This window comes from Colletotrichum navitas, assembly GCF_030913465.1.
Source record: "Colletotrichum navitas strain CBS 125086 chromosome Unknown LY79scaffold_99, whole genome shotgun sequence".
Taxonomy (NCBI): domain Eukaryota; kingdom Fungi; phylum Ascomycota; class Sordariomycetes; order Glomerellales; family Glomerellaceae; genus Colletotrichum; species Colletotrichum navitas.
The window spans coordinates 3901-17487 of NW_026850645.1; the positions used below are offsets into that span (position 1 = coordinate 3901).

Genomic DNA, 13587 nt, shown 5'->3' on the forward strand with positions numbered 1-13587 from the left:
TATAGTTAGTTATAGACTTCTTCTAATATAGGCACTAGATTAAATAGGTATAATTTACACTTGTGAACTCTAGAGTAAGTATTTAATAGCTAGGATTAAAGGACTTTATTATTGTAGTAGCTGTTAGGCAGCGCTTATTAAATAAGAGTAAGTTTATTAATAAGCTTCTTAAGCACTTTAAGCTTACTCTTCTTAGGGTTATTATATATAATATAGTAAAAGGTAGTATTTTACTACTTAGTAAAGTATATCTAAATAGCTTTAGGGCTCTTAAAGTAAGCTCTTATTTAGGTAACTATAGTAGTAAAGTCTTAGATATTCCTACTACTAATTTAGGTAAAATAAAAGGTAAAAGCTTTCCTTAAGTATTAACAAGAAGGCTAATACTATCTAGTGTCTTTTAATACTAATTTTACTATAGTTATTATAGAATAAGTTTAACTTAACGTTAAGTATATTATATATTTACTAGTATACTTAGATTTATTAGTAATAATCTTAGTTAAGGTACCTAATTACTAAGGAGAAGGATAGTTACTAATAGTGTTATTCTTAATTAGCAGTGCTATCCTATGCCTTAGGGTTCTATAGGATTAGTATATAAGTAAGTAAAGGGTCCTACTGTAATTAACAATAGGTAAAGAAGGATAATAGACTATTACCTTTTAAGATAGTCCCTGTTTAATTATATAGGGAAGTAGTAAATCTTATATAGATTAAGTCTACTATAGTAATACTAGGGTTTACTACTTTTGCTAATATAACTTTTGCACTTATTTATTAAGTTAGGCCTATATTATTACTAGTTATTACTTAAGGTTTATAAATATTACTAGGCTTATTTAGTTATATAGGTAATAGGTTACTATTACTGTTTTTACTTATACTACTCTAGGCTAATATAACTACGTTAGATATTATTTAAGAAGCTATTATATATTTTAATAAGCCTATTAAATATTACTAACTTATACTATACCTTCTTAACTTCTTTATCTATCTAAATATAAAACTTATTATTATTAATAATAGTAATAAAGTATAAGGTAATTTATTAATAGTCTTTAGGTATATAGACGCCTTAATTAAGAAGAAAGTTATAAAAAATTAATAGTAGTGTTTTACTAGTAGCACTAAAGAGGGCTTTGTCTTATCTATTAAAGTAATATTAAAAGTCCCTCTAGAGCTTATAACCTATAAGGGCATATTTAGCCTATTTAGCTATATAATAGGTAAAGTAGAAGTAAATAGTAGGAGGTCTTGCTTATTAAGAAGGATTTCTTAGCTATACTTCTTATAGTTAATATATCTTACTATAGAGGTAGGCACTTTAGGGTGTAAAGTACTACTAGATTAACTTATTATAAGGTTAGTTATTAAGGTTAATTAGTAGTAATTACTATATAACTTTTATAGTAGTAATTAAGTAGTAATTTCTTTTAATATAACTTACACTTATAAGTCTAGATAGTGCTAGGTTAGTTTTATATATATAAGGTAGATAAGGATAGTTTTCTAAAGGGTAAATATAAAGATAAAGGGAAAGTTAAATAAGGTAGTAATTATTACTACTTAAGTGTCTCTTCTTAATAGCGCTATAGTTAGCGTAGAAGAGATTCTTGCTTATTAAAGAGGTTCTAATAGTGTAATAGACGCTATAGTGTTTCTTATAGAGGTAAGTAGCCTTAATAATACTTAACTTAGTTAGTAGTCTACTAGGTTATAGTAGGCTAGGTAAACTTCTATAATAGTAAGCCTTATTAATTACTAGTTATTAGTAATAATTAACTATTAATTAATATTAGTTTTTACTAGCTAATTAATAGGATCCTATATCTTGTAATATTACAAAGGTTAAGAAAAGGTAGTTAAATTTATAGTTATTAATAGTTAACTAGTTAATAAGGTAAAGTAGGAGCATAAGTGTAGTAGCACCTTTACGTATAGGCAAGGGTAAGGGATTCTGCTAGTAGGCAGTGTGTTATATAACCTACTGCCTCTAGCTATATTACCTATATGCTAACAATTATATAAAAAACAAGGTTACTAAGTAGTATAAGTATATTAATTACCCCTAGGGATTTAAAGTAATTACTACTACTAAAGTAAATACTTACTTTACTTACTTAGGCAGTATCTATAGGTATTTTCTTACCTAAGTAGCACTAAAAGGTAAAGTATTACTTATAACTAGTAGTTAATTTCTTAGCTACACTAGTGTTAAGTATAATACTATAAAAAGTTACTACTAAATAGCGCTTATTAAGTGTAAATATCTTATTAGTTTTTATAGTCTTACTAAGTAATAGCTTCTCTAGTAGGTTCTTATAGGTAAGTGTATAGCTAGTTACCTAGTTATATAACTTAGAGAACATAGTTAGGCTATTAATTAATAGTTATATAAAGAAGGTAGTAAATATAAAGAACACTATATCTATATAGTTATTATTATTACTAGTAGGTTATTCTTTACTATTACTTACTTCTTAGAGATAACTTATATTATAACCTTTATAGTTAAAAAGAAAGTAGTTAAAGGTAGCTAGTAAAGCTTATATAAAGTAGGTGCTTTTATACTAGTTAAACAAGGATTACTACTCTTCTTTAGTATATTTAGTTAACTAATAACTAGGCTTACTATAGATAAAGCACTTCTTAGTTAATTTATTACTACACTAGTTTTTACTATAGTAGTTACTCTATAAAGAACCTTATATTTACTGTAGATTAGTGTAATTATTATAGCTACTATTATACTTATAGTTAACCTAAAACTACTTATCCTCTGCGTTAGATTTATCTATAGGGTATTACATAGGTAGCTTATAGTAAAGTAAGGTATTTACTACTCTATTATATAGTTATATATAAAGGCTATAGAACGTAGCTAGTAGGTTAAAGAGGGCTATAGTGCACTTAGGTATACTATAGTAATAAGTAATAAGGCACTTATAATAATCTTTATCCTTTAGTAAGCTATTATAGGTAGTTACCTTAACTAGCTTAGTAACCTTTTTAATAAGTAACTTAAGGATCTTAAGCTTGTTTTTACTATAGTTTTTATAGGTAACTAAGTTAAATAATATATAGTAAAGCTTAGTAATATAGGCTAAGTATACCTTATTACCTTTAAATTATTCTTTAAGCTTTACTATTAGAGTATTAAAATTACCTACTTATTAGCAGAAGGTAGAAGTATAATACTTTTATAGTTTACCTTAAAGTATTACTTAAATTACTGCTTTATAGTAGTCTTACGTTATACTTACCTAGATATAAAGGTTATAGAATAATAGTAATTTTAAGTTAATAGTCTTATATTAGCTACTAGTGTATTTTATAGCCTAGTTATTAGAGTATATCTTTATAAGGTTACTTATTTACTTTAGCGTTAGCCTTAACGTTGCTATTAATGTTACTATAGTTAATAAGAGCTTCTGTAGTAGTATAGTAGTTATTACATGTAGGCTATTAATTTTAGCTATTATATAGGGTTTTAGTGTTAACGTAGGCAGTAGTAAGGTAAAGGTTAAGTTATTATAAAAGGTTTAGTAGCTAGTTACTAGTAATAGGTATACTTTAACTATTTTTACTTTATATATAATTATCTTGTAGCCCTTAATATCTTTAATAAAGTTAAGGTCTTTAAGGTGTTCTCTAAAGTTATATAATAATCTCTTAATAATAGTAATTATTTTATTAGTCTAGTAGGTACCTTCCTCCTGTTAAAGGGTATTAAATATATATTAAGTAATTAATAGGTATTTACTATAGTTAACCTATACTCTATAGTTAATAAAGAAGTTATATAGACCTATTAAGACCTTTAGGTTAATAGCCTTAAAGTTACTAATAAGCTAGTTAGCAAGGTTTTCTTATGTATAGTAGAGTAATTTACTACTAAGGTAGTTATTATACTTAGATTTACTAAGGTAAAATATAATAATAGTGTTAAGCATAAAGGACTATTATTTTTCTATAAGGTTAGTTAGTAACCTTATAATATAATTCTTTCTCTATTAGTGTAAAAAAATATACTATATAAAGGCAGAAGGTATAGTAATAATATTGTTTATTACTACTATCTTCTTTACTATGTTAAGTAGTATATTATATTTACTATAAATCTCCTCTTTTTATTACCTTATAGGCAAAGGCGCAGTGACCTATAAGCCTTGCTTACTTATAAGCTTATCTTGTTTACTTATCTTAGCTTAGGTCTTCTACTTATAGGCGTAGTATTATTTACTGTTATCTTCTGTTAGCCTAATAACCTCTTAAATATAAGCGTTTCTTCTAGTAGACTAGAAGGCGTATATATTTATTAGAGAGATTACTACTAGTAGTATAGACAACTAGAAGAAAAATATACTCTTGTAGGTAAATAACTTAGGGAAAAATAATAAGCTATTACATTAGCCACTTATTAATACTGTTAATTAGCAGAAGGAGGGGAAATAATAGGCTATTATATTAGTAACTTGTTAACGCTGTTAGTTAGCAAAAGGAGTATATATATAGGAAAAAGAAGTTAGTAAGCTAAAGAGCTTGTAATAAATAGGATATAGTAAATAATTACTAGTTAGCTATAGGCATATAAAGTAAGGGGTTTTTTATAGTTAAAAGCGCTTCTCTAAAGGTAATAAAGCTTATATAATAGACGTAAATTAATAAGGTTTCTACTAGTTAAGGGGACTAGTTATAGATCTATTAATTAACCTATTATAATAGGTAATTAGTATAATATTACAGTAAGGGTATTTATAGAGGCGTTTTTTGGTCCTTGCCTACTTTAGGCGTATAAATAATTAACTAGCAATAATTGCCTCTTCTTGTGGTCCTTGCTAATCTGTGGTTTAGACAGTAGAGTTAACCTATATAGTTAACAGTGAAGTTAACTACTAATTAGTGTTAGTAACACTAAGGGATAGGTTAATATAGTTAACTATACGTATTAGTAGTAATTAATAAATAATAGGGGTAACTATAGTTCTTTATTATACGTAAAGAAAAGAAGGATAATTATTGTAGGTTAGTTAGTTAAATAACTAACTTATTGCCTACAAATCCTTGGAGAATCTATAGCTAAATATCTAAGGATTTGCCGGCAATAAGTCATTAGGGTTAACCTAATAACTCTAATATTTATCTACAATGGTCAACATTGCAATAAATACTACTTTAAAGGTAAAAAAGAAGTTATCTTTAGTAATATATATAATTTATATCTATATTATTTTCTTAATCTTTATACTATATAAGTACTTTAAAAGGCTAAAATAGCTAATATTAAGAGGCTAAAGCTTATATAATAAGTAAGAAGGTATATATAAAGTAATAATCTTTTCTTTTTTATAGTAGTTATTAAATTTAGTTAATTTATAGCTATTATAGTTATCTAGGATTAAAAGATAATATATACCTTTTATATAAGACTTTATATACTAGTTAAAATAATTTAATTAATCTAGGCTAATCTTATTTATTATTTATTTATTTTTACTTAAGTAAATATAGTAATTAGCTAAGAATTAGCTATTTTAGTACTAAGAGAGAAGGTAATATTTATTTTTTATAATAATATATAAAAGTATTACTTAGCTATTTATATATATACCTTAAATAATAAAAACCTATTTATAATTACTAGGCTACTTTATATAAGGCCTTCTATATTAGTTAAAAGTTATAATAACCTTTAGATATAATAGTATTCTTATTAAGAACTTAGTCTTATTAAAATTATAGATATTATAATCCTATATCTTATACTTTATAATTATATTTTATATAAGTATAAACTAGCTTTATATAATTATAGAATATTTAGCTAAGGCCTTCTAATAGTTAATCTAATATTAAAATTATATTTTTAATTATAGTTATTATTAAATAAAGTATTTTACTTATTAAGGTCTAATATATATTATATTATATTTATTTAACAGTTAGTTAGCTATATTTTATATATTGCTTTATTATAAAGGAAACCCTTAATTAATTAGGTTAATAACCTTCTTAAGAATTACCTTTTCCTTTACTTCTATTATCTTTATTAATTTTAGATATATCTTGTCTTATATAACATGTCTAGCGTATTAGTAATAAAGTAAACTTTAAGGGACCTTAAAGATAGTAGCTACCTTTTATATAGATATTTTTAGGTCTTTTTTATTAGCTTAGATAGTAAAGAAAATATAGCTTTTAATTAAAATAGATTTTATATTTATATATAGAGGAATATTAATATAAAGGTTAAAGAGGTAGAAAGTAGAAGAAAGTAGGCTACTTACTATAATAGGCTACTTACTATATATATATATTAAGTATATACTTACTAAAGGTATTCTTATTTATTCTTTAGTTATATATAAAGATAAAAGTATTTAATAATAGTAGTTTTCTTTAGATCTAAGGCTATATAATAAATAGTAATTTATATTAATAAAGAATAAATAAACTACTAATACTACTACTATTAAATAGCTAGAAAAAGTCTTTTTATTATAAACTAAGCTTTTTTAATCTAATTAAGCTAGACTACTTATTTTAGATAAGTATAAAAGCTATATAATAATAGACTTTATATAGTTATACTATACTAATAATATTTATTTATTATTTTTACTACTATATACCTTTTATATTCTTTAGCCTTTTAACTAAGTAGTCTTTAGTCTTATAAAGGTAGTCTATTAGAAAAAGCTTAAGTACCTTATATAGTAAAATAATTTAACTATTATTAGTAAAAAGAACTCTATATTAAATTATTAAAAGGCTTACTAGGCTAAGCTAACTACTAGTAATATTAAAAGTAACTAAAAATACACTAGGTTATAGCCTATTAGTATAATAAAGCCTTTAATAAGCTTTTATTTATTACTAGATAAGTTAGCCTTATTAATACTACTTAATAAAAGTAAAGATAGTACTTATAATAGTAAAAATATAAAGGATTAGCTATTTACTTTATTAGTAGTTAAGTAGTTAATACTTAAAAAAAAGGAGAAATCTAGATACCTAACTATATTTATTTACCTAGCTAGATTAAACTATTACTATATAACACTAGCTCTTTAGAAAGGTAAAAAAAGGCTTCTAAGAGTAAGCCTTTAAGTTAGCTACTACTAAGCACTAAATATAGCTTCTCTAGGCTAAAGTTAATAATAGTACTACTAGGAAAAAGAAGGCTATTACCCTAGATCTAAATATAAAGTTTATAATAATTAAAGATATATAGTAAGCCTAGATTAAGGCTAGTAAAGCTAAAAGTAAGCTAGATAAATCTAGTGTATTAGATTTACCTAGTAAGGCTAAAAGTTATATTATTATAGTATCTAGGAGCTATTAATAGTTAATTAAATAAGGTAGTAGTAGTTATAATAATAATGTTCTATAGTGTCCTATATATAGGGGTGTCCTATATGTAGGTGCTTTGACTTAGTGTTATTACAAGTTATAAATCTATAAGTAAATTTTATAGTAATATAACCTTAAAGATAAACATTATTAGCAGAGTAATATAAATAATTAAGACTTGACAGACGTAACACCGCGTTGTTCTGGCTATTTTCTTCTAAGTAACTTGCTATAGGTCCACGTTAGAAAGCTGCTATGCTATTAGTCAGAGCGTCTTACAAGCGCTAACTTAGTTCCTTGACAACTAATCACATCTGTTAACCTATCCAAAGGCGAAAACCTTGCCAAGGATAAGAGACATGTTAATAGGAGGTGCTTCTAGCTTCTACACAAAACGACGTATACCTAAATGTCACAAGACTTTGTTATAAGCCAATAATACAAAGCAAGATCTTGGCATTATAGCTGTGACAAGATTGTATAGAAGGCTGTTATCTATCAGCTCAGAATAGCTATACTAAGGGCCTATAACGTCGTTCAATAAGCGCTTATTTTAGGTCATTTATAGGCATTTTCTTTCACGTTTGCGCATAGGTCTTTACAAGAATATTATTATATTAATAGTCTTAAAATCACAGATAAGTTTATAATAATTAAATATTATAACTTCTTATACTAAAAACAACGCTATTAGTCAGAGAGCAGTAACTAACGTCTTATATAGAACCTATAGGTTACAACACCCCCCCCTAGACTAAGTAGAGATATTCAATCTAGTTAACAGCCCTAATCTAAGCAGAGCATTATACTTAGTTAAAGTTAGCAGGGAAAAGTAACAACCTTTAGCCTGCTAGCCTATAATAGGAATAAAACCCTAGGTATTAAGTTACTGCTAGACTAGGCTATATGTAGGAATTAAACCTATAAGGTCTATGACGCTTAGACGCTAGACTCTAGGGCTATACTATATAAGCATTGGAGTAAACTAGGCTTATAACTGTTATACTAAAAACAATGCTGTTAGTTGTAGAGCAGTAACTAACGCCTTACATAGGACCTATAGGTCACAATATAACTTTAATGCTAGCTAGATCACGGGTTACTAGTAATGTGGCAGTGGGGTTAACACTTCCCTCTAAGTACACTTAACTTCTAGAGCTATTAAACGCTACTGTGGCTGGCCGCCTTAGCATACATCCTGTGTTCTGACAGTAGTGCCTTGTTTATTGACACGCCCTTGGTCAGAAGACTTATTAACAACGCTACACCTAACACGCCGACGTATAGCCTGTAGACGCCTTGTGAGCCATAGACGTACATATCTAAGATTTTAGACCACAGCTCTGCGTCGCAGGAGGCGCTCAACATGGCTAAAACAGCATGCATAGCTCTATATATGCCTTTGAGGGCCAAACTATATCCCTCTAGCTTAAGCAGCATTACGTTCTGAAAGGTAGAGCCGCTAACACTAACTCTGAGAGCTATGCTAGATTGTTAGAGAAAAGTATACATAGCGGCGGCAATTGCTTCATTGCCTTTGTCGCAAAGGGCATTAGACGCTATGTTCTATGTGTTCAAGATAGAGCTATAGCCAAGACCTAGGAGGATAGGGTTAGCGCCTACACCTTTGTCAGCGTCTTGACATCCTAAAGCAGCATTAGGCTAAAAGCAATAGTAGCTAGAGCCTAGCTAACCTAGATTAGCCACTAATAATTATTTATAATTATAATAAGTTAGTCAGTAATAATAGATACTAGCACTAAGGTAAATATAACTAGGAAAAGTATAACACTAGTCTAGACTAGTGTAAACCCCTTAATATCTTCAAGGTAAAGGGGTATATAGTAAAACTACCTATATATCTATAGCTATTATTAGTATTCTCTACCTTGCGCTTAACGCTATATTACTTTTACTATAAGGCCTTAGAAAGTATTATAGATATATATTATAATAGAACTAGTAGTCTAGAAGAGTTACTACTATAAGAACAGCATTATTATATAGTATAACTTATATATTATATTTAGCGCTATGCCTACTGCGTATAACTTTTGACACCCTACTGTATATTTATGTCAACATAACATAAAGCGCTATATTAATCTTAACAATTATAGTACTGTGCAAAGGAGGGTGTAGACGTAGTTACTAAGTAATTAAAGCCTAACACCAGGTTAGAAGGAAATTACGCGTATAAATACTGTAGTAATACATGTGCTCCGCTATACAGTTGTGGCTAGCATTATTTCCTGGTTCTTCCTATCTGAGAATTGTTCACTGCAGCAGCTTGTAGACTTTTTGCGGATGTGTCGAAACACAAAAGCCCTGCTGTGTGGCGTCCGGCAAACACTCCAGAAAGCACCATTGAGCTCTTGGCATGACCCAACCCATGAGCTAGAACGCTTTAAAAGCCGTTTCCTGCTTGAGTGGCGAAGTAGAGCCACGCCATAAACTGTAGTAATACTAAGCTAACCCCTAGGAAGGACTTGTTAATTGAGATATCCAACTTTGACATCTTGCCGGCCCGATCAGATGCAACAACTTAGATACTGAATGAAAGAGGTAGACATTCCAGGACAGAAACAAAACAAAGGAGAAGAAAAAACACTAGCCAACATGGTCCTCGGCCCGTGTCCACATCATCTAAGGTCGACAGCCACACATTTCAGGGGCCGACGCGCTAGCGGATGCTCTCCAATAAAAGCCTGCCATTCAGTTAGGGGTGATGCTGCACACTACACATATACATTCCGCACATCGCCGTATTAATTGTTTTCCAAGCCAGAGAACTACGTAGTCTAGGAGCTAGAGATTAACGCTTATAAGTCTTTAGGTTATGTGTAGAATGGCTGCCTACTTATGTAATAGACAATATGTGTTTAAAACTATGGACTGCCGCGTTACTTCTATTGCCGTTTTCTATCCTTATAAGATTTAATTCAATCCCTTACTCTTCCTACTTCTCTTAAGATCTTCTATACGAATTCGTCTTAATAAGAAGCCATGATAACCTTGGCAACGGTCCTTGCTGCTTTCGGCTTGTTACATGTAGCAGTTGCTGTTACCGACCAATCTCAATACGCTCTCCCTGGAAACAGTTACTTCGGCTGTGCAACATTTGCAGGTTACAACAACGGCACACCTGCCTATCCTTATAGTAATGCGTCCAACTGCCCAAAGAAATGTCAAACAACATGCGTGGCTCTCACAGATCATGTGTACACCTACGCTATGCTGTACAACACTTATTGCATTTGTCTTACTTCCTTGATCTCTTATAGCTCAATTGATGAAACAAAATGCACGGTTTCTTGCCCTTCACAGGCTGGAGACCAGAATGGGTCCCTGTGCGGCAATTATATGCTCCAGGTCAATCTCTACTCTCTGAGGGTAATGACAACCAGTACCACAACCTCCTTTCCGACCTCAAGCCCAACGTCAAGCACAACGTCAAGCACAACGTCAAGCACAACTTCAAGCACAACTTCAAGCACAACCTCAAGCACAACTTCAAGCATAACCTCAAGCCCAACGTCAAGCCTAATGTCAAGCACGACTTCAAGCACAACCTCAAGCGATTCGAACACGACTTCAAGCACGACCTCAAGCACGATCTCAAGCACAACTTCAAGCACAACTTCAAGCACAACCTCAAGCACAACTTCAAGCATAACCTCAAGCCCAACGTCAAGCCTAATGTCAAGCACGACTTCAAGCACAACCTCAAGCGATTCGAACACGACTTCAAGCACGACCTCAAGCACGACCTCAAGCACGACCTCAAGCACGACCTCAAGCACGACCTCAAGCACGACCTCAAGCACGACCTCAAGCACGACCTCAAGCACGACCTCAAGCACGACCTCAAGCACGACCTCAAGCACGACCTCAAGCACAACCTCAAGCACAACCTCAAGCCCAACTTCAAGCCTGACGCCAAGCACAACCTCAAGCAATCCAAGTATAATCTCGAGCTCTATCGCGACTACAGACCCAAGCTCAAGCACCATGTCGAGCTCTACAACAAGCATAACCCAAAGCTCCACTTCAAGCTCTCTCACAACCACCAACTTGATCACTACCACAACCACTACATCTCAATCATCTACTACGTCGTCAGCAAGTCCTTTCGCATCTTCAAGCCGCACTACCGGTGCAGCAACGTCAGGACCGATTACCTTAGGGGCCTCTCCTAGCAGCTCAAGCATTACAGCCACCCTTACTTCTACAACATCAACAGCGCTGGCAAGCGCTACGAATAGAGCATCAATTGGAAGCTATGTCTTCCTTGGCTGCCTAGGGTCTCCTACTGGATATCCCTCCTTCACAGAGGTCGGTAGAGATGCAGTAATGACGCCTGAGAGATGTATCACCGTCGCACAAGGCAGGAGGTATATAGGAGTGTTCCTTGAGTACGTATATTATGTTATAAACATTACTGTTCTATATCCAAACTAACTCTGCTGCAGCACCTGTTATGCAGCTGACACTCTTGATTTCGTTACTCCTGTACAACTGGATAGTTGTAATCTACTTTGCCCTGGAGATGCTAGACAGCTTTGTGGTGGCGTTGTAACCGTCACGTCCCCCGTACCAAGAAACATCAGGCCGTGGATATCTAGGCGTGCGGCTCCCGCAAATATTTTGCTCACGATCTACGGAATACCGATTGGTTTACTAGGCACAACTGTCGTTGGACCTGGCACGACTGTTGTGATGCCGCCCGCAACAATCGTCGGTCCGGGTATCACCACCACCGAGCCTGGCGTGACCATTATTGGGCTGACGACGATTCTTCTCCCTAATGTACCAGGCGGCACAGTCGTCCCTAGTCGTCCCCTCACTATCATCGGTCCCAGTGGAGCTCTCATTCCCACCGCCGTGCCCATCTCTGGCAGTGCCATCACCTCTATGGTAACTACTGTAACCTACACCACCGTAGACTCAGCTAGGCCTACCGCCCTTGTCCTTGTTACGCTTTGCACCACGCTCTACTTCGAGAACTGCCATTGCCCAACCCAAGTCATTCCGACGGTTCCTATGACTACGTATGAGGCCAAGTGCGACAGGTGTGGCCACGGTGGAAAGAACACGGTCACCCTTACCGTTCCGATGAATCTCGATTTAGGCAGTCTATCGGGTGGCAACAGCCCGACAGGCAGCGGCCAAACCCCTAGTCAATCTGCCGGAGGAGCCCCTGGGTTCCCTTCTAGCAACAATGGCGGTGCCAATGGCCTGGATGTTGGGAAATCCCCTGGTGCACCCGGGTCCCAGGCAGGGCATAGCGGCGCCGGCGCCGCCGCTACGCCAGTCAATGGTTCACTGCCCGGTGGGCAGTCTGGTGGACAGTCTGGTGTGCCCACCGGTAACCCGGCTGGTAGTACTTCTGGCAGCCCTGCTGTTAGACCTCCCGGTGGTTCGGCTGGTGCATCTTCGCAGGCTATCCCTGGAGGACCCCTGAGCTCTAGTGCACCTAGCTCTAGTGGTCCTGGCTCTGGTGCTCCTGGCTCTGGTACTCCTGGCTCTGGTACTCCTGGCTCTGATGCTTCTGGCTCTGGTGCTCCTGGCTCTAGCGATCCTGGCTCTGGTACTCCTGGCTCTAGTACTCCTGGCTCTGGTGCTCCTGGCTCTGGTGATCCTGGCTCTGGTACTCCTGGCTCTGGTGCTCCTGGCTCTGGTACTCCTGACTCTGGTACTCCTGGCTCTGGTGCTCCTGGCTCTGGTACTCCTGGCTCTGGTACTCCTGGCTCTGATGCTTCTGGCTCTGGTGCTCCTGGCTCTAGCGATCCTGGCTCTGGTACTCCTGGCTCTAGTACTCCTGGCTCTGGTGCTCCTGGCTCCGGTGCCCCTGGCTCTGGTGCCCAGGGAGTGGGTCAGATTCCTGGAGCATCAGGCCTGGCGCTGGGACCTTTCGGTACTCAATCAGCGCCTTCTATGCCAAGCAAGGTTGCTGTAGCAGGCGTACAAGGAAGTCAATCGGGCTTAAAGATAGTATACATGTTAGCTCTTGTCGCTTATTTAGGTACAATAGTTCTGAGATTATAGTATAGAAGTTATAAGTATATTAATACATAGATATATATATCTCTAAATCATCTTTAACGTATATACATAGTGAGTGGCCTATCATAGCAGTAGTAGTAGTAGTAGGACCCCCCCACGGCCCTGACTCCGTTGGGCTAGGGCCAGGATCTCTCCCGAGGGGGCAGGGCAGGTTAAGGTAAA

At 34.0% G+C, this 13587-nt stretch overlaps 2 protein-coding genes across 2 annotated transcripts; both read left to right on the top strand.

Annotated features, from left to right (window-relative positions):
* Positions 1 to 10661: 10661 nt before the first annotated feature.
* Positions 10662 to 11558, top strand: LY79DRAFT_673841 (uncharacterized protein; the record flags this gene model as incomplete). Its single annotated transcript, XM_060564229.1, has 1 exon — positions 10662 to 11558. One exon carries the CDS (start codon positions 10662 to 10664, stop codon positions 11556 to 11558), a length of 897 nt encoding a protein of 298 aa, XP_060408742.1.
* A 154-nt stretch (positions 11559 to 11712) lies between these two features.
* LY79DRAFT_475200 (uncharacterized protein) lies at positions 11713 to 12474 on the top strand (the record flags this gene model as incomplete). The annotated part of the gene is made up of 2 exons (XM_060553230.1): positions 11713 to 11774; positions 11832 to 12474. Coding segments are annotated over 2 exons (705 nt in total), but the record flags the coding sequence as incomplete, so codon positions are not given.
* Between the last annotated feature and the right edge of the window lie 1113 nt (positions 12475 to 13587).